This window comes from Temnothorax curvispinosus, unplaced genomic scaffold (assembly GCF_003070985.1).
Source record: "Temnothorax curvispinosus isolate PA1 unplaced genomic scaffold, ASM307098v1 QBEX01008319.1, whole genome shotgun sequence".
Classification (NCBI taxonomy): domain Eukaryota; kingdom Metazoa; phylum Arthropoda; class Insecta; order Hymenoptera; family Formicidae; genus Temnothorax; species Temnothorax curvispinosus.
Window position 1 is genome coordinate 8,243 of NW_020218099.1, and position 22,760 is coordinate 31,002.

Consider the following 22,760-nt stretch of genomic DNA (forward strand, 5'->3'; position numbering starts at 1 on the left):
ACGCAACTTGTGTGCGATAGTTTTATGAGTTAATGCTCATATACATACACATTATAATTGTAACATATTTTAAAAAGTCATATCTATTAAAACTTACCTTTTCAAAAAAAGGTACAAAAACGCCAAATACATGCGCCTGACTATCTACAAAAAATATATCAAAAAATGGCATCAAATAGAAATAAATCTTTGGAAAAAAGCTCTGTTGTATGTTTTAATTAAAAAAAAAAGCTGTTGTGTGTTTTTAAAAAAATTTAATCAAAATTAAAAAAAATTTAATGCAAAAAAAACTTATAGAGTGGTTTCGCGCCACTAATATATTAGAGTGATTGCGATAGTCACTCCAAAAGAGAGTGTTGTCACTCTAATTTAATAAAATGCGAGCACTCATAAGGTAGGAGTGAATTTTTTACTCAAATTTTTAGAGTGGCTACTCTAGCCGGAGTGACACGATCTCACTCTAAAGCTATATTGAATTACAATTCACTAAAAATCGACTGATAAATTACTCTAACAGAGTAAAATTTTCCACTCAAAATTGTAGAGTGACATAATTCACTCCTAATAGACACTGATCTACTGCACTCGAAAAGAGTGCCTTTTCACCCAAATGGAGTGCGATTTCACTCCAAATTACATGTATATAGAACGCAATTTTACTCTTTCTTTATAGAGTAGGCAAATAGCTCGAAGTGCACAGACTCAATTGTCACTTTTCGTTACACTTGCATTTCACTCGTTTTGAGTTATATTTCGCTCTTCGACTTTTACAGAGTGTATGGGATAGACATAATATGATTTAATTTAATATTATATATTATTATTATTTATATTATATATTAATATTATGTATTAAATACATTATAAATAATATTAATATATTATATATTTAAGTTATTTGATGTAACAGCGTCTTTTGCATTAAATAATTTTTATTAATTTTTTTTTAATATATAACAGTTTTTTCCAAAGATTTATTTTTACTTGATGTCAGTTTCTAATATCATACTTTTTGTAGGTAGACAGGTGCATACATTTGGCGCCCTTTTTGTACCGTTTTGTAAAAAAGATAAGTATTTACATAGATCATTTTCTACCGAGTTTCACCTTATAAAGTATAACTTGATGAGCTCCAAAAATATGGAATCCTTATACATTCAGACATATGAAAATTCGTATAATTCTGACGGTGCCGGTTAATGCATGAGAGCACCAAGATCTGCAACGGACATAAATGTACCCGGCGAGCCTTTGAATGCTTTTGAGTTGGTCCGCTGATTATATCCTCGGTTGTGTTGGTTTAATCTATCTCCGTTTCATTTGTACATCTTTAGCCGCTGGCCGCTCATAAAGCTTACGTGATCGCGATAAAAGTCAGAGTGTCGTTAGCACGTCTTAGAAGGCATCTGATAATACGTGCCGCATTCGTTTTATTAATAAAAACGCGAGTCACGTGAATACGGCAAGCATCCGCGCGCTTATCAGGCACGGAGCGCGCTCGCCAGACAAAAATCTCGCTGGGGACATCCCGTATTCTTTTCCGCTTACTTAAGATTCTCTCGACTAACGCGAGCTCAATCTTACGACAGTCGCCTTTGACATCGATCTCGGCTCATAGGACTTCACTCACGAACTGATCCCCCGCGCACCATCCACATTAATCGCGCGCGTCGCGCGGTCGCTGGCATATATTACGAGGAAAAAGTTCGCGCGGTGCAGTTTTCTTCGTAAACAATTGCCAGTCTGTGTCGAGTGCTATTTGCGTATGCGTTTGCGGCGTTAATCTACGTAAGTGACACATTATCTTTCTTTCTCTTATCTTCGTTTAAGTTGGGATTAATCCTATTCCTAATTGTGGGTTGGTATACATATAACTGTGCATAAAATATCGATGACATATTGACTCTTAATAAGTATTACAAACAGTGAGTTTCAATCAAATATAAAAATGTAAATTTAATTTCCAGTGAGATCAAGTGCAAATGTGCAAATTTTGGCATATGTCTTGATATGCCACAATATGCACTTTTGATGCTTACTTTTTTATAGATGCTATACTGTTTAAAATAGTGTCAAATTATCACGCTCAATGACTCAATTTGAGTCACTTTTAAACATTCCTATAGGTCGCCACTGCTCCTCAATATGTCGTTAATTTAACTAAAACAATGTTAATTTAACTAAACCAATGGAGTTAAAACAATACTCTATTTTATGTTAAAATAATAAATTTTGTCACAAATGATAGTTAAAAGTAACAAAATGTTATCTAGTTCAAAGTATTGATTTAAATTTTATCCTTTAATATTTAACAGCGTACGTCTCTCTCTATAAGTTCATTAAATTTACTCTCACCAAGAAAGATAGTACTTACAATTTACGGCTATACAAATTCCGCAAAACATTACAAAATACCTACGTTTTTCCTCCGTCGATATTTCAAAGTGATTTATGTTCAAGAACGTCGAAACATTCTCAAGGAATAATGGTTTACGAACGAATAAGCTCGCGATTTCATCGTAGGCAGTTTCGGGACGGAAATAAAATAATAAAAAAAAGATACGAAAATAGACTTATTTTACGGACAAAATAGACCGCGTGGACATGTTACAGTTTTGGCATTTACCCATCTCCCAGTAGACAGAGGAACTATAGTGTATTTTATTTGTCAACTTCAATCTTAATTCCTTGATAGATTATAATGTAGCATTGCATTATAATTGATTTTTCGGTTACCGCAGATAAATATTAATAATAGATAAATATTAATAATAGTACAATTTGCTGAAGGTAACTCATATACGCACGCATGCACACACATTGTTGGAAAATTTGTGTTAAATATAACATAAATCACATGTCCCAAACGATCCACTCAAATTTTTGTGTTAATTTCACATAATATGGATGTGTTAAATGGTAACACCGATAGGGGAGACCGAGGCTATTCGTGACACATTTTTATTTCGAATTTTTTTTCTCGCTTTGTATAAATGTTTAAAAATTTTTTATTAGTGCGATGTAATCGTCCATCTCTCTAGTTTAAAATAAAAATAATATAGGTTTTTCTCTCACAAGTCTCGAAATATATCAAGAAATGTATCGCTGTGTCATGTGTCACGAATTGCCTCGGGGTCGGGGTAATTCGTGACAGGTCATGGGGTAATGCGTAACACTTTCTCTGATTGAACAAACTATATGGATTTCTTTCGTTATACAATTTTTTTCTACTTTATACTTTGAAAAAGCCTTTATTTGTCAGAATTTACATATTATATGTATAAAAAATTATGAGGAAAAAAGTAACGCCTGTTCCATTAATCGCCCTAATCGCTCACATTCGATTACGAGAAATCACTTCTCGAAGACGTTTACGGCCCCTGCGAACTGGTTCTTCCTTTGAACGCTTATTCGTGGTTTTTTTGGTTGCGCCGATTGCTCGTGTCACGAAATGCCCCGGCGTAGTTTTTCCTCATTCATGATCCGTGACTTACAGATAAGAAAGAATATTATATAATCTACTCATGCATTATGCTTATTGTTAGTGAAGTCGAGTGACTGAATACAACTTACCGTTTCGGATCTCTTATTATTTTATTCGGCGAGACAACAAATTTTTGGGATTTGAAAAATTTTACTTTGAGCACTTGAAATTAGACCTTCTGTCACTGAGAGAGAAAAATAGTTGACACGCAAATGCCATTCCGTTGGTACCTAGAGGACATTAAGAGACATCTGTGATTGATATTACAGGTTTCTAGCAGCAAGCATTTTAAAGTTAGGCCCGCGTGTTACGAATAGCCCCGATCTCCCCTACTATGTTAAAATATTTCAACAAAAAGGAAATGTAATTCTGATCGTAATTTTGAGGTTAATTATGTGTACAATTAACATAACTTTTATGTTGAAGTTAAGATTGTAAGATAAAATCAACACTTTTTTTCTGTAAATTTTTATTCCCATTTCTGTTATAGAGTAAATCAACATTCTTTTTCTGTAAATTTTAACACATTTAATAAATACATTCAAATTGTGTTACTTTAACATATTTTTTAAATTATTTTAATAATTTTACATTTTAAATTTGTTAAGTTCAATTAACATAGCAGGCATATGTTAAATCTAAACATGTATGTGTTGATTATTTTACACAAAAATTTTAACAAGGACCTTTTTTAACAAAACTACAAAAATTTTCCAACAGTGCATATTTCTTATTCTTTTATTTTATATGTTGTGTTCAGAAAAATAACTTGCTTTTATATATTGTTGAATATGTATTTTGTGACTTTAAATTTTAATTTTATTATAAAGATATATCGTAATAATATGTAACATATCCTACAGGTATACGTCGATTATATATATAATTTAAATATTTTGCAATTTGTTAAAAAAATTATCTTTATTTTTAGAATATACAAATATGTATAATATTTTTACGTTTTTCTGATTTTCTGTCTTTTCTTGATAATATTTTAAAAAAGAATTAAAAAATCTTAACCAAAACTCTAGTTGATGCTAATATTTGAAGACCATGGAAAATAAGCAGATTAATACCATATATGAAATTAATATCTAATTTTTTAAACTGGACCGATTGTGAGAAAAACATTTTAATAATTAAATAAGTTTGGACCAAATGGATCGAAGAAGCAATACATGCGATCTCGTAATCCCGTTTGGATAAACTGCCTATTTTCTGTTTCAGCACATATGGATTGATTTTTGTTCTTTTTCCGACGCGCATTTAATTTTAAAGGTTGCCTATAGAGCTAACCCGTTTTCTTGTAGTAGCACCAAAGCTTGTAATCGGCTAGAGGAAAACCCAGCTTTGTAACTCCCTCTTATCATTTACAAGGATTACCATCCGCGTAAACAGATTTTGCGCATCAATAGGAGTTTGTATGAGAATTTCCAGGATATTTTCGTCTAGTATTATAGATGACAAATTTTGTACGTTTGATAATTAATAAATTCCGTATGAGAGCGTTTGATAAAAGTTAAGATACAATCGCAGATAAAAATATATTACGATATTTTTAAGCAATGCTGTTTCCACAAATTATTAAAGTGGTATTAGTCATCGAAACATGTGTATAGTATACATATTTGTGTATCTTAAATCGTGAATTTTAAATTTAAATACATTAGTACAAATCACGATCATTTTGTATTAAGACATGTCGAAAACAATATCAATCATTATTTGCATTACTAAAGTTTAATTAATATTTATACGTATTTAACAGATGTATTTATGAATATTTATACTATACGTTTAACATTTATAGGTACTGTACGTTAAATACTTACAATAAATACCTACTTATTAAATATTATTGTAGCAGAATTTTAATAATAATATGTATTTAATATATTTTTGTGTGTTTGCTTATTCAAAATAATTTACAATTCATTTCTTTAAACATTATTCAATATTATTAATTTCAATTCTAATAAAAAATAAAATAGAGATAAGACAAAAAACACATATCACTTTAGGTATTTACTCGCTAATACGTAGACACACAAAATAATCTTCGAAAATCAGATCTCAATACTAGGAATTGAAATGTGTAAAGATTGTAAAAAGTTACACCAATAAAAATATTATATAACGTATCTTGTATAAATTTGTTGACTTACTTATCGAGTATATAGCAATATATTGCGTTGTAATAGCGCAAAGTTGATTTATACTTACAATCTATATTATATAATACTTTCCTTAATGATAATGTCTTGAGAAAAATATTTTGTTAGCACAATATCTATTCGTACAATAGTGTTCTACTCACGAGTCATAGGTCAGTAAGCTTCCATCAATTAAAAAAGATTTCCGTTAAAACTTTACCTAATGCGTATGGGATAGAAAAATTAATTATTTAACACATAATATACATAAAAATATAACGTATAAGTTATCTGATCCCTATATAATTCATATAAGTTGCGGAAATGTCAGATAAAAAGATACCATCATGGAACAAGTTCTCAATCCACCTAAGTGATTTGAAACAAATCTCATGCATGTGCTCACACGCACACACGCACACACGTACACACGCTCGCGTATACACACCCCAAGAAAGAAAGAATGAGTATATAATGGAGAAAAGAACAGAAAATGCATGGATACGTATATTTGAAATCGAGTTATATCCGAAGCAGATACCGCATTATACAACATGTCTCACGCTCTATCTGATAGGTATAGTGAGCAAAATTTGACACTATAAATATTTTTACATGTTATAAAATGCAGTCTTTAAGTCTCTTTTATGACACTATAATGTGTATCATAAAAACTCTATAGTAGAGGAACCTAGGACATAATGGGAACACTAAGATTTAAATAAGTTTAAAACATATTAAAAATAAATAAATAAACTTGGTCTTGCACTACAATATTCTTTGAAATATTTATTTACTATAAGAAAAACACAAGTTTTACTGCGAAAGAATAGTTTAAAAGGACCAAATTATTGTTTTATTGAAAACGTGAGTTTTCCTTACTATGCATTTTATACGGGACATAACGGGATACCTCACAAAACTTGTTCATTAATGTAAAAACTTCTTAAAAAAGTGATTTATTAGAACACGCAATATATAGGTATAGGAATGTATTATTACACTTTTAATTAATAATAAACATTTTTTTTATTAAAATATAAATTAAAATCAAAATTTGATTAATAATCTTTGGCATCAATATTGCACAACATAGGTATTGATAGCGTATGAAAAAAATAAAACATTTTAAGAACACAAGGCATTATGCTCCATGACTAATGCCCCGTTGTGCCCCGAAATACATAAGTTTACTTTAGGTAACATAAATTATCACAAATAATAGATATTTACACAGATACTTTACTAAATTGACAAGAAAAGATCATTTAATAACGTAAATGTACTCAGAGTAATAAAAAGTAGAATTTCATCATTGTTTATTTTATGCAAATGTATCAAAGAAACTGCAACTCAATCGCGGAGAGCACAGCGAACGTATTAAGCAATTTGTAACATCTTTTAAAAATAATATGAAAACTGATAACAGCACGCGGGGTTAGAGACATTAAGAGTAATAATTTCGAAACATTTCATTACGTAGCAGCATCTCTGTAAAGCGAGATATCGACCATATCCCATTACGCTTCGTGGTCCTGTTATGCCGAGTTTCCTTACATAGAAAGATATAATACGGAAAAGTATAGCATTCTCTCTTTCTTTAACGTGTCATAGTAGATATAAGTTTTAGTAAATATAAGTCAATGTTGAAACACGTACTTCCCCCAAAAAGTATTAAAATATTTCTTGGCCATCTGCAACAATGTTATCATAAACATTCTTAGCAAATTGATAAATAATCTGTCAAATTTATAAATAGATAACAATTGTACATCATAATATGGAAGTGTTGGAATTTAGAATTTATACTATTCGATTGTGCCGCCTTCCTTTATTATAGATTAACTCGTTATTTGTGAACAATGTACCGCTTGATCACGACAGCTTATTTTTCTTACTCTTTAAGAAATCCGCACTTTTATCGACATGTTATACTGGGCCCATAACCTGTGGTTCGAGGCAGATTAACGAGACATAATTATTATATCATTCATTAGTGTTCGATATAATATAATTGTGTCTCGTTAATTCGCCCCGAACCACATGGTAGCAGAGGTCCGTGGATAACCACGCTCTGCTACCATGTGGTTCGGGGCGGATTAACGAGACACAATTATTATAGGTATATATTATTCATTAGTGTAGGAGACGGAAAAAATTAAACGAAATCAACGGGTTTCGAAATCGGGATCCTTCTCACGCCTAGCACTTAAGTTGCTACCCCACGACTGCTCCACTTTATAAGTTAATCTCTCCGATCTTCTATCAATACCTAGGATCATAACCAACGCTCTGCTAGGGTGAAAGACCCAATTATTGGCATATTAAGCATTCAGTAACATTTGATTTAATATATATATACAAGCAATGATACTTTATCTTTTCAAAATATTTTTTTCTGATTGCTCCAATTATAAACTTTATAAATAAAATTAGAAAGTTTAAATAAAATTGATTCTTAATTTTTAATTAATATAATAATGACCAAACTCAATTGCACCTAATACTGGCAACCTCTAAATTTTATGTTCCTAATTCTGGCAACCAGATGAACACATTACTGGCAGTTTTTTAGCCATTCTTTCTGCAAGTTTTTCATGTCGTTGCAAGAAGCCTTGGTACCAATGACGTCCAGGACGATCATTGACAAATGGATTTTTTCTTTGCAGTGATTTAATAAGCACTTGCACACTGTCTAATAGTTGATTTTTAGTGACTGGAAAGCCTCTACAACTTAAATAAAAAATCCAATCAACTAGTGTTTGTTCTTCTTCACTTGAAAGAATTGTTGATGGTCCAGGTTTCTTTTCTGCATACAATTTTTTCTTCTTTGCATCCAAGGTTAAGCGAGGAATATTAAATTTCTTACTGGCAGCATTTACGCTCATGCCTGCATTTATTGCAAATAATGCTTCCTATTTGTGCTGTACAAACATCTTTTTTGTTTATTTATCTTTATTTTTTCTTAATTATATTAACACTACAAGCAAAAGTCATAAATAAATTTAATATGTTAGGTTAGGTTAGGTTAAGAGTGATTAAATAATAATTTTACTTACATTACAATAAATTTACTTACATGTAATGCATTAACAGGTGTGTCAAGCAAATTTTAAAAAAATAATAGGTATCGAATATGTGAGCGAATGATAGGTATTCCGATGATCCGTGTTTACGCTCTTATCACGATCTTCTACTCCCGTGGCTCTTATCCATCAAAACAAAGTCGACATAAGTTAGGTTATTCTGTCACTCACCAAGCTGCCAGTATTATGTTCATTTTATGATTTATGTCCATAATACTGTTGACAGTATTAGGAAAAACATGAAAAAGTAAACATATTACTGACATGAATAATTATATTATAAAAATTAATAATTTATTCCATTTATATATTTTTTTCTTTAATTTTAATATTATTTTATCAGAAAAATGTGTTGCCGTGATATTTACTGTTCAAATTTTGCCTATAATCAATAATCTTTGCAGCTACTTACATCGACTCTACTAATAAAAATGAACGTAACTCAACAGAAAAATGAGTTTCTCGGACTTTAAGTTTTTATTTAAATTAGTGGATTGGCTTTTAGTTTCAGTTTATTGTTATAATAATAACCAGATTTCTTGAAGATTTTATTAAAAATTAATAAAATAACATAAGATATAGTTTTCATATTTTAAAAAGTATTTTAATTTTGATTGACAGTAATATGGACACTGTCAGTAATTGGGTCTTTCACCCTACCATGCATGTGGTTCGGGACGGATTAACGAGACACAATTATTATATTGCTAATGAATAATATAATAATTGTATCTTGTTAATTCGTCCTAAACTACAGGTTATGGGCCCAGTATAACGTCCGGATATCGATAAAAGTGCGAATTTCTTAAAGAATAAGAAGAGTAAAAATAATCTGTCGTGATCAAAGAACGTGTTAATCTAATAAAGGAAGGCTGTATCATAGCACAATCAAACGCGAGTATAGACTTACCGCCGATAGATCCTCGAGGATTTATGGGGATGCGTCACAGGATCGATTGCCGATGAGGCAAAAGTCAGGTGTACGAGAGCGAAGATCATACTATCTGTTGATCTGTCTATTTACATGCATGTCCAAGACACAGTAAACGCTAAAGAAGCTTGGGATAAACTAAGATAAGTTTATGAGGATTCGGGACTGTCAAGAAAGGTAGGCTTACTACGCGCGCTAGTAACTACACGATTGGAAAATTACGCGTCCGTAGAGGAATATATGTCACGAAAATCATATCAACGTCGCACAAGCTGAACGGGATGTGTTTTGAGATCAAAGATGAGTGGGTACCCAGATAGCAGAGTGACGTCAAATGACGTATTAATAACGTCTTAATAACGTCTCTAATGTCGATAAAACGTTAAGACGTCTTTAGACCTCATCCTGCTACTTGGTTAGATACACTACTCCTTGCGAGCTTGCCAGATGAATATAAGCCTATGATTATGGGCATTGAAAACTCAAATACGCCTAATATCACCGAAAATAAAATTATTTCAAAAAGTAAAGGACAATGTTTGTCGCACATCGGCTGCAGGTGGCACAGCACTGCAAGTAAAACCTCAGAACAAGACAAGTACTTCTAAAGGACCAAGATGTTATAAGTACAATAAATATAGTCACTTCGCGAAAAACTCTCGCAGCAAAGGCAAATCAAAGCGGCACATTAAGAATCTAAGTCATCGAAGAAAGAGACGGACTCTATATACAATTATACATTCTTTACAGCTCTTATCGCAGGTAATAAAATTTTACGGATTGATATATCGACTCCGGTACATGACATCCACACACATGAAAGATCCGTGTAATATGTTTTCCAAAACTCCGTTTAATTCTCAAATTATTGTGGCCAACAATGAGAGAATGTCAGTAGAAGCGATAGGCACAAGTTAAACAAGTTAATAACGTTCTCGCCAGCAATACGAAGAGGAGTGTAAAAATAACGGAAATCCTCTATGTTTCTAAACTAACCTCGAATCTGCTTTCAGTCAATAAAATTGTAAAAAACGGACTCTCGGTAACATTCAACAAACAAATAAGAGATGCTACTAGGCAACTGGTCGCTTCGTTATCAAACGGGATATAATGTATAAACTAGATCAACCGTTGGCAAAAGTTAAACTAGCATCAACTGCACAATACGCAGACCTATAGCACAAAAGATTAGGCCACTTGCATTCTAAAGCAATGGATTTACTAAAAGGTCTAGTCAGAGGATTAAAGTATAAAGAAGAAATCAGTAAGGCCCTGCGTAACTTGCTTATAGAAGAAGAGCAGGCTAAACTTCCTTTTGCAGGGAATTCAGGTAATTGAGCTAAAAGCATCCTGGAGCTAGTTTATTCGGATCTATGTGCTCCGATAAAGACGGCATCGATTGGAGGAGCGAAATATTTCTTTACGCTGATTGACGATTATTTCAAAAAAATTTTTCTTTATACGCTAAAACAACAACAAAAATCAGTTTCCAGAGATATTCTGAAATTTCAAGAAGCTCGTAGAAAAGTAAACGGAAAGAAATATTCGAACCTTGCGGACCGACAATGGCAAAGAGTACACAAATGATAACTTGATGAGTTTCCTGAAAAAAGAATAAGGAGTCAGACATCAGACGACGGTACCCCACACCCCCGAACAAAATAGTGTGGCGGAACGCTATAATCGGACCATTATCGAAAAAGCTCGGTGCCGACTTTTTAAAGTCAATCTAAAAAATTCTGGAAAGAAACGGTTTTAACGGCTATATCTTCTTAGATCACCTATAAAGGCGCTATAATCCAACATGACCCTGGAGAAATCATCATGGAGTGAAAGAAACCAGATCTCCGCCATCTGAGAATAGCAAAGTTCATGTCCACATTTCGAAGGCTTTGAGACAAAAATGGGACAAAAAAAATCGAGTTCTTGTAGGCTACTGCAAAGATAGCAAAATTATCGTTTGTATAAACTTTATACACCTCAAGAAATATTCAAAAGGAAACACGTCATTTTCGCTGAGGAGCAGCTGCGTCATGATCCAGTTCACAAAAAGGTTGATAGTTCCGGAAATTTACAGGAGCGAGAGTCAAAGTTTTTTCCAGTTACGGAAACTCCGGACGAAGATAAAGCAGAAACTGGACCGGTAAATGAATCACAGGATTTACGATTGAAAGTGAAAGCGCAGAAACAGTTTTCCGCGCATTACAGTCATTCGCGGAAAACGACGAGGAGGAAGATGATGAAATCCCACCGCAGCAATCACAAATACCAAGAAGATCTTCAAAGGAAAAAAGAGAATGAATGACTTCAAAAGAGAATGGATGACTTCTTTACTTACTAATAATAAGTTGAAGAGTTTCCTGGGACAGATCCATTGTCAATTGAGGAAGCCTTGATTACCAAAATTCCAAAAAATGGTTTGAAGCTATACGAGATAAATTGCGGTCACATGAAAAAAATCACATATAGGAAGCGGCAGTTCTTTCTCTGAATAGGAAAGCTAAATAGATCTTTAAGAGTAAAAGAAACTCATCTCTTTCAATAGTGACGTCGTGCGATATAAGACGCGTTTAGTTATGAAAGGATGCGTACAGAAGAAAGAATTAGAATACGAAGAAACCTACGCAATGGTAATAATAAGATACAACTCTCTCGATCAGGCACCTTTTCGGACTCGCTGCAAGGTACAATTTGGGCATTGATCACTTATTGTTAGATGTTAACTGCATTTCTTTAGGGAGACCTAGACGAAGAAATATAACTAAAATCCTAGTAATAGATCAAGACAGTAAGATATTTGTCTGTTGGAAAATTTTTGTGGTTTTGTTAAAAAAGGTCCTTGTTAAAATTTTTGTGTAAAATAATCAACACATACATGTGTAGATGTAACATATGCCTGCTATGTTAATTAAACTTAACAAATTTAAAATGTAAAATTATTAAAATAATTTAAAAAATATATTAAAGTAACACAATTTAAATGTATTTATTAAATGTATTAAAATTTACAGAAAAAGCATGTTGATTTTACTCTATAACAGAAGTGGGAATAAAAATTTACAGAAAAAAAGTGTTGATTTTATCTTACAATCTTAACTTCAACATAAAAGTTATGTTAATTGTACACATAATTAACCTCAAATTACGATCAGAATTACATTTCCTTTCTGTTGAAATATTTTAACATAGTATCGGTGTTACCATTTAACACATCCATATTATGTTATATTAACACAAAAATTTGAGTGGACCGTTTGGGACATGTGATTTATGTTATATTTAACACAAATTTTCCAACAGTGTAATAGGTTAAAGAAAGTAATTTACCGATTAAAATAAAGAAGTCGCTGTTGAAACAAGAAAGTTGATAATAAGGCGCTGACAAGTCTAATGGCAACAATTCTTTATCGTATCGTGACCGGACCGTGACTTGACCGGTTAATGAGAATCGACCTTTAATTTAAAATAAAAGATCAATGGCAGACTCGTGTGTATATCAAAGGAATCAAGTTGAAAACTTTCTAATCGTCGTGATATATGTAGATAACCCAGTCAGAAATGATTAGTTGATTCGACGTTGAATCAATGTCGAAAACCGAATGTCGAATCAACGTCGTAATTCTGGTCGATTCGACGTCGAAAGCGTATAAAATATCACCGACTATTCAACTTATCGTTTCAACGTCGTTTCAACGTCGAAGGTTGAAATTCGATTGAAATGTAGTATATTATATATTTTATATATTTTTTATATATGCAGTGTTTGTCTGGATAGGTCCTAAATATAAAATTTATATATATTATTTATACATATGTGATTGATCGCGCAATTACGCCATTTCTTAAACGTCCATAAAATTATTTTGTACAATTTACATAAACAATGTCGTAATATTTTTTAGGATTAAAATTTAAATTGATCGAATTTTATAAGTGCGCACTCAAAACAGCGCTATTAATCGCTTTGACGTTGAATCAACCTTGAATCGACACTGGACATGATCGATATTGCAGGAATATCGACTTTCTTATCGACTCAACCAGCTGTCAACCATATCGACGTTGAATTAACCTTGAATCAAGGTTACATTTCTGACTGGGAATGTGCTGATTCTTAGCAATAATCAAAAGCAAAAACGCTTTATTAAGGAGAAGCTCAAAGAAAAATTCAAGTTGAAGAACTTAAGCAAAGTTAATATATAATTGTCTAGGGATTCGAATAATTCGCGAGATCGTCAACGAAGCCGAGTATATGACGCTAACTTCGGAATCCCAAAAGCATTATGGCTATAAAGGTTAGTACGAGAAGTCTGTCCTAATCCTGAGAAAGGAGCTATCAAGCTTCTTTGTGATAATAAAGGGTCAATCGATTTCTTAATGACCAGTGGATACAAGCCTCGCACTAAACATATAGATACCAAGAATCACTTCATCCGTGAAAAAATTGAGGCTGAAAAAATAAGGGTCAACCACGGATCCACGCACCAACGGATCTGTTGCTGGCTGACGTAATGACGAAAGCATTGGCGCAACCACATCGTCAGCTTATCAGCAGCTTTGGGATACGTTCCTCAATTGATGCGAATTCTAGTGAAGATGATGGAATTTAGAATTCACACCGTTTGAGTTTGCTGCCTTATTGCCTAGGAACAATATTCTAAGGTTCTACATCTTCCAATTGGGGCTATTTCTTTCTATCATTTTTAACTTTTTAAAGTTTCACTTTTTTATTGAACTTTCTGATTTGTTCAGTTATATCTGTATTGTTCTCTGCGTTATACCGAATAAAAGGTATCATTCATTGGCGTTCGATGTAATAATTGTGTCTCGTTAATCCGCTCCGAACCACAGGAAGCGTGTGTATTAGGTAATAGCATAATTAACTGATCACTAAAGTGGAGATGCATTATAATGTTTTTATGCAACACGTGCATGGAAAGTGCCCCATTACGCACGCTACGCGTGCGTGATAGACCACTTTCCAGGCACTTGCAACATAAAATAAGGGAGTGTAAGTCGTGTGTAAAGATGAAAATTACTTCGGCCGAAGGCTCGTGCGTAAACTCCGCACCCGGGAATTTTCATCTTACCTCACTTGTTACACAAATAACTATTGCTGTTAACAGACATGACATTTATATATATATATATATATATATATAATATATAAATGTAAAATATTTATTAAATAACAAAAAATGTATTTATAACTTATATACTACGTTTTACAAATAAAACAAAAAAAAATTTGTCATATTTATTTTTAATAATTAAATAATATGGTTGTGGTTAAAAATATATTAATAAATAAATAAAGGTACAATAGTTAAATATGTATTCGTATCAATATCGATTATATAACTATTTAATTTGGATTAATAATTTGCTTATCTGATCCATGTTATCACATTGAAATAGAACATGACAAATCAGAAATATAATTTTAGACGGTATAAATCCCTTTGACCGACTATTGATTATAATACCAATAATAAATCGGTGTATATTACAGAACAATGGCGGATAAAAACAATGGCGAATTCCAACTCCAATCGACAGGATCTAAACCAGGATTACCGCGTATCAATTCTACTGAAAGAATCGTAAGTTCCGGGAATAAGGGGCTGGATTGCACTGCTCAACGCAAATTTGTCTCTGCATTGGACACGATTAACCATATATTGATTGCATTGGTGACGGTATACCTTGTGTATCACGCAGCGAAGGAATATTCCGTAACAAATGTACACGTAATCCTCTGCACTATCGGTGTAAGTATTCCACGTCTGTTTTCCTTTCTCGTTTATTTTAAAATATCGTAACTCATACATTAATAAAACTAAGTTACGCTGCATATAGTAGGCGACCAATACTCTCACAGGCCCTAGTAATCAAAAGCGTCAAGGCAAACTTTGTAGCGCTTTTTTCGCTGGAATTTTCTACGAGTATTATTTGGATTAATTAGAATACTTTTGTGTAAATGAACATAGAATATAGCTTTATAAAAAAAAATTTTTTAGATAGAAAGATATGACTGAAAATTGACAATAGCTACATATACAGCAATCTTATATTTATCGTTATTATGTACAAAATTGAAATGTCTGCTTATTGTACAAATTTAATAACAAAATAACTTTTATTTAAATTATATGTATAACAGAGAGAATTTATAAAAGTATATTTTTCTCATATTACAAGTAATATTATTCCATTCGAAAATTTTGAAATTCTAAAATTTTGTATTCTATAATTTGAGTTGTTTTGTTTATGGTATATCTAAGTACCCAGATATACAGATATGGTATATTTTTATACCATATACGTAGAAATATATTAAATTTTGCTTCAGCCTTGAGCCATAAATCGATCACAATAATTAATTTCAATTTAATTATTTAGTAATCTATATCAAAACGTTTAATTTAATAAAAAAAGGACTTTGTCCATGCTTGTTCTTTTTTACAATATATCGCTTGTTTTCTAATTTTACACATTATATGATGTAATATGATATAAAATGGCCTACATACATACATGTAAAAAATAATGACGAAATAATGATGTTCGATCATAAACATTTTATAAAAATAGCTTTTACTATAATTTTCTTATGGCTTTCTCTACAATTTGAATGTTTCCTTTTATTATGTAATTTACCAATATAAATACGCACAATGCTGCTAAAAAAACTCATTGTGTGGATTATATTTTTCCATAAGCTACAGTCGTATCAGTTTTACGACCAAATTTGCAATAAATCTTATCTTCTTCTTGTAATATGATCACTACTCGCCCACCCTTTAACTGTAACGATAATCGCTTATTCTTGAAGGCAGAATTTAGACATAGATGAATTATTAATTTTGATCCGTTTTTATTTATTAACGATTTCTCGTGTATTACACAAATATATTTCTCTAAAGAATTTATTTTTACAAGCGGCTAACAGAATAAACGTAATTAATTTTTCTTTTCGCTTTTTTTGAACGTAATAATATATTTATAAATGCAGTTTTCATTGTGAAAATCGTATATTTTTCCACGCAGAGATAAATCCTATAATAATTATTCTCGCAATTTTACATTTCTTTATATCTCTTTCACATAATATATTTAAGAAATTTTTCAATTTTTTAATGCTTACGTGCTTACCTAGTCAATATCTATAAGTTTATTAGAAATACTTGCATAATTTTTCTGCAATATATATGATTTCAACCAAAATATGTAAAACAGTAGTTATACGATCCTATCTTATCAAATTGACTTTATTTATAAATGTATACAAATGTATCGAACTACTTTTTTATAAGAGCAACAAAACATTAATCTGAATTAATCGACATTGACAAAGTTGTACAATATTTTATACTCTACAAATATATTTGTATATTTAAAAAATGCTGAATAGGGGAGACCGGGACGAAACCGTCACTATTTTTTCGGTGCCAATTTTTAACAACAAGACAAATAATTGTAGTAAAAAGTGGTATACCATTGTAAAGAGTGAACCCTTGGCTACAAAATTTATACGGACATTTTTGGTCTACGTCGCTTTGTTCAACTGGTATAGAGTGAAAACGACAAAATTGCAAAAATTGAAATGTTAAAATTGCCGGGGCGGAGTCGTCACTCCATTCTCGGACTAAATTTTAAATAAAAATTCATAATTCTAATCATTAAAAATAATAGGATACATTTTATTAATTATTTTTTAGTAGAAAAATGGAAACATTAATTAAAAACACGATGGCGGAAAATAATTACAAGAAAAGCGCACACTTATGTGCCCTACGCTCGCACGTTTCTCGTCAGCTCTATTCTGTCATCTCTGAGCACACGCAGTTATACATATTATCCAAGTCCTCTCCGGAATCCGATCACTGCTGCTTCTTTGACTTTGATTTTCGCTGGAAGCCTCTATGATATGGCTTGGTAACGACTTTGCCTTGGACCCAAGTTTCAAGTTTGGTCACTCATAAAATATTAGAAATTAATGAAAATAAAAGAACTTCACTAGATTCGTGTTCATCATGCATTACTCTTTAGAATCACTTACTTTGAGATATGGAGACACAATAATATTTAAGATATTACAAATTTTCGACGCGCAAAAAATTTTACTTTCGACCTCCAAAAACCCGTTTGCCTTGATAAGAATCACAAAATGGCACATGACCTCACTAAACTCCTTTGGTCACGTAGGCACCATAAGCCGCGTTTACAGTATTAATGGCGAATTTACACTATAGATTTCGAGATAATTGCAATGACGACTCCGCTCCGGTGACGACTTCGTCCCGGTCTCCCCTATTATTTGTTTCTTTGTGAATTATAATACGAAAAACATAATTACAGTACAAAATTTTAGTAATTTTTTTTAAACATGCTTTAAAAATTTACTTTCCAATTTTACAAGAAACGTTTGCATTAAAGTAAAAAATATAATTTATAAAAATTGTTCAATCGCATATAATCAGATTAAATCGAAAGTGACAAGAAATACACTCGTATTTATTTCTTCGTTACTACGTACAATGTAACAAGATATTACATTAAAACGGATGTCATAATTGAGTTTTGGTGAAGCCTAAAACTCAAATTAGACTATTTGCTCCTTCGCGTTGCGATCACGTATCGAACGACAATAACTGGGTCTCCTCTCTTCGGGAAAGTTTAGACCAAGTAAGATAGCCAAAGAACTTCTAACTACTTAGCCAATCGACTACCCAAACTTCTCCCCACGAATCGTTCACGAATCGATCTCATATCCTTTCAGTATGTCCTGTTGATGTCGGAGGCCATTATCGTCCTGGCGAGTGACAACGTGCTGACCTCTTCTTTGTCGCGTCGCGCCAACAAACATCTTCACTGGATTTTACAAGCCATCGGACTTATTCTGAATCTGGTCGGCGTGGGCGTGATGTACAACGTCAAATCGGTACACTTTGTCTCAATCCACGGTATTACGGGCCTCGCCTCACTGGTCATCGTCTGCGTGATGACTATCTTCGGATATCCAGTATGGATCGCGTGGAAACTTCGCAAGTACATGCGTCCGGTAACTACGAAGTTCTTTCACAATTTTCTGGGCATCGCTGGCTTTGTCATCGGTATGGTCTCGCAATGTTACGGCTACGAAAAGTCCTGGGTATACCGTGCAACGAAACTGAGGTACGCCGACGATACTCTACTTGTTCTCACAGTACTGATCACGATATTATCGTTAAGAGGCGCGCTCGTCTCTCTCTATAGGCAAGCCATTGATTGCCTGAAACCAGTTTGCTCCTCCACTTGATACATAAGAATGTTGGCCAGAATCTTTTTCTGAGAAATTATAGCGCGTAATTTATTTTTGTTATTTACTTCTAGTTAAAATAATATAAAAAATTACTAACTTGTCACAAAAAAAACATTTTGTTATGCAATTTTTTGATAAAATATGTATATAATCTTACATATGCTAATTATATAAGAATGCTAGTTAAATAAACATTAAATGTACATATAATATATTAAATCTGTATTAGATATTAGATAGAACAATTGATATTTAAAATAATACTTTAAAAAATCACCTTAAATCTAGGGATTTGGGAGTATGTACAAAAAGTATTTCAAAAGTTATATATATGTAAAGACATTTATATATCAATAAAGATCTGAATTTTGGACAATACTTTAATATATATGTATGTAATATAATGAAATTAAAAGCATATCTCTTTAGAAACAAATATTCTTATATTTAACCCTCTACATCTAGATTATTTATAAAATGGATCGCGATATTGCATTGCGCTTTTCCAATTGGTTTTTTTATTACAACAAATTATTTTAGTAACTGAATAAATATGTTTTTTTACGAAAAACTCACAGATGCATCAATAATAGTTTTATAGTAATATTGTAATCAGAGAAATTCGTACACATGTAGTCATTGATATTGAGGCGATTTAAAGCTGTGAGAGTTTATTACAACCAGCTAGAAATGATTAGTCAAATCGAAGTTGATTTGATGTGTATGCGTTGGTGAATGATGGATGTCGAATATCTACTGGTTGATATTTGTCATCTTCGACCTTTCATAGTTATTTGAGTAATTATGCAGTATAGGGGACCACCCTCTGATGACCTTGACCTTGATATAAGTTGTCAAAATCACCCTTCTGAGTGACCCTCAAAAGGTTTTAGCCCTCGGTCATTATTCGTTAAAAAATTATTAACAAAAAAAAGTTTGAAAAATATATCAATTATTTTGAGTATTGGAAGACCAATATGTATGTGGAAATAGGGTAAGTATGAACGAAGGAAAGTCATGTAAAGCAGTGAATCGTTGATAAATAGAATAATAAATGGAATAAATAAAATTTTTTTTTTTTAAGCGGAGATTAGTTGGTATAGAGAAGTATATATATGATTTTATGTTATAAAAAAGTATAAATACGAAGTAGTCTCTGCTTTAACCAAAAACACAAACATTCAGTTTTAAAACTTTTAGGAATAAAGTCTAGATCCAACATTTCTTTAAAATAAACTGTAACTATATACATGACTGCGTCGAAGTCGTCCGAATTTCTATAAAATATGAAAACATAATAATATTTATTTGATATAATTATCAATTAAAATTAAAAAAATTACCTCGTGATTTAAGTAACGAAATCTATCTTTAACATTGCGCTTCCTCTCATTTGTATATGCATTTTTTAAGGTAAAAGCTAAAATGTCATGCAAAAATTTCTCGGAAATTGCATTTACATATGCAAAATTTACAATAACCATTCTATTGTGATCCTTGAAATTTTTATTCCAAAACATTTTTCGTATGAATTTGGGCCATGTATTCGCATTGCCGACGACATCTTGGACCGCAAGCCAAGGATTATTATTTATTTGTTCAACTGAATACATCATTATACAAATTACTGTTTTAACACACTGGCTACACGACACACTGGCTACGCGTAGTAATACTAAGTGACATACCAAGAGCTGCGTACAGGTGAATCTCATATGAAGCTTTGTTTACATAAAAGTATAAACATATAGGAGTAGGAATAGTACTACTACTCAAAATTCTTCGTGTTTATATTTTGCTACGTCTCTTTCAGTTGTTAGTGACTATCGAAACACGTGCGCGCGTGTGAATGTGTGTATGATAATTTTTAATTTAAAAATTAAATTACAGCATATGTCCAATGTCTAAACACTTTATGCTATATTAGGCAGTAAGTGTCAACAATAGTAGGAAAGGTAAAATCAAGGACAACTTATGCTTAGTAAAGAATGTAATATAAAAGTATATAATTTATATACGGTGTCAGAAAATTACATTTTATTCATTAAATTTTTTTGTTAATAACTTTTTAACAAACAATGACCGAAAGGTAAAACCTTCTGAAGATCACTCAGAAAAGTGACCTTGACAACATATGTCAAGGTCAAGGTCATCAGAGTCCCCTATACTGCATAATTACCGTTATTTGTTATTTTTATGTTAATTGTGCAATTATGAATATTTCTATAAGATTTTTATTGTCTTTTGATCAGTTCTATATCGAATTGATACAAAATCGAAAAGCATAGTATATACGTTAATTATATACTGAGTATTTGTGCGATATAAAATTCGCGCGGGGAGGACGAAAGAAGCCAAGAGACAATAGAAATGTAATAGAAATATTCACAATTGCTTAATTAACATAAAAACAATTATAATGAGGTCATACATGGCACAAATTCTTATTATTATATTCGACCATTCATCTATATCAAATTGATATCAAATAGACGTGAATTCGGTAATCATTTCCGGCTGAGAAATGGAATCAATCCAAATATATATATATATTTTTTTATAAAATGTGTCATATATTTATCAATTTAAAGATTGACGAACTTTCTTGAGAACATTATTGTTATAATGTTATAGAAGAAACTAACATAGATTATGGTTTTACAAAAAAAATAGTCATTTAAATATGTAATTTATTCAAATATGAAATATTAATAGTATATACACAGAATCTATTAATTAATTATACGAAAAAGACTTTGAATTAAGAATGATCCGAAGAGCACATTAGTCGTCAAAAATGTCATTATCAATAATATATGTAAGTAATAGATACTTTATGTTACACTTGACAAAATGCAAAGTTAAATTGTTCAATATTAGTTTACAAAAAATTTTGTATTTGCGTCATAAACTGAAGATTATATTACTAGTATTTAAATTTTAGTACTTAGATCGCACGTATTTGGTTGTTTTTCACATCTACTATTATTTCTGCTAGTTGTCTGCTGTAATTTATGTTTTGTTGCGGAGCGGGCACATTGTTCTAAAAAGTGTTCAGATTGTGGAAAAGTTAATTGTGTACTTGTACTAGTAAAATATCTCGCGAATAGAAGTCTGAGCCCTTTGGCGGTGAAGATAATGTTATTACGGAATCGAATTGCGAGATGTTCTACGCGCGAGCATTCGGTTACAGCAGGGCATGCCACTTCAGCTCCTGACGGCGTATAAACGAGAGAGAAGTCGAAGTTTAATTAGACGCGAAAGCGCGCGGCAGTCTGAAATTTCGAAAGTCGTAATTTCTCTTTGCTGCCAGACCGTAGTCTGTTTCCTGTTTCCTATCCGATATACTCACCTGAATTTGATACTGCGTATCCAATGCTCCGGTTAATCGGATCAATTACTTTACCGAAACAACTCGTATTTTCTAAGTATTCACCACAAAGAGCGACATGCGTTTAGAGAAAAGGCGCATGGAAATCGCTCGAAAACTCCGCGAAAAGTTCATCTTATAATTTATTTATTTATTATTTCTCTACAAATTACAATGTTTTTCACATCATAACATATAAATGGCATATATTAATGTTTATTAATCGCCAAAATAAATTTCAAAAGGAAATATATTTTTAAATTTTCGATTTACTAATAAAAGTTTTTGTAGATATATAAAACTTTTAATAATTTTATTTACGAAATAATGAATTTTCTTCGCCAGTATATAAAATAACAATTAAAGTAATTTAAATCGACCATGACTGGCAATATATAACGTCTTTTCGATGTGAACATTGAAAAACTGTGA

General features: G+C 31.8%; 1 protein-coding gene across 1 annotated transcript; it reads left to right on the plus strand.

Annotated features, from left to right (window-relative positions):
• The first annotated feature begins 1,436 nt into the window (after positions 1-1,436).
• On the plus strand, positions 1,437-19,072 carry LOC112457803 (probable ascorbate-specific transmembrane electron transporter 1). Its single transcript, XM_025021038.1, has 3 exons — positions 1,437-1,788; positions 15,167-15,425; positions 18,437-19,072. Exons 2-3 carry the CDS (start codon positions 15,171-15,173, stop codon positions 18,953-18,955), a joined length of 774 nt encoding a protein of 257 aa, XP_024876806.1. The 5' UTR covers positions 1,437-1,788; positions 15,167-15,170; the 3' UTR covers positions 18,956-19,072.
• The last annotated feature ends 3,688 nt before the right edge of the window (positions 19,073-22,760 follow it).

Excerpts from the sequence above, each read along its gene's own strand:
- LOC112457803 (XM_025021038.1), top strand. The coding sequence starts at position 15,171 with ATGGCGGATAAAAACAATGGCGAATTCCAACTCCAATCGACAGGATCT. Across the intron at positions 15,426-18,436 it reads TAATCCTCTGCACTATCGGT|TATGTCCTGTTGATGTCGGA; the intron begins GTAAGTATTCCA and ends ATATCCTTTCAG.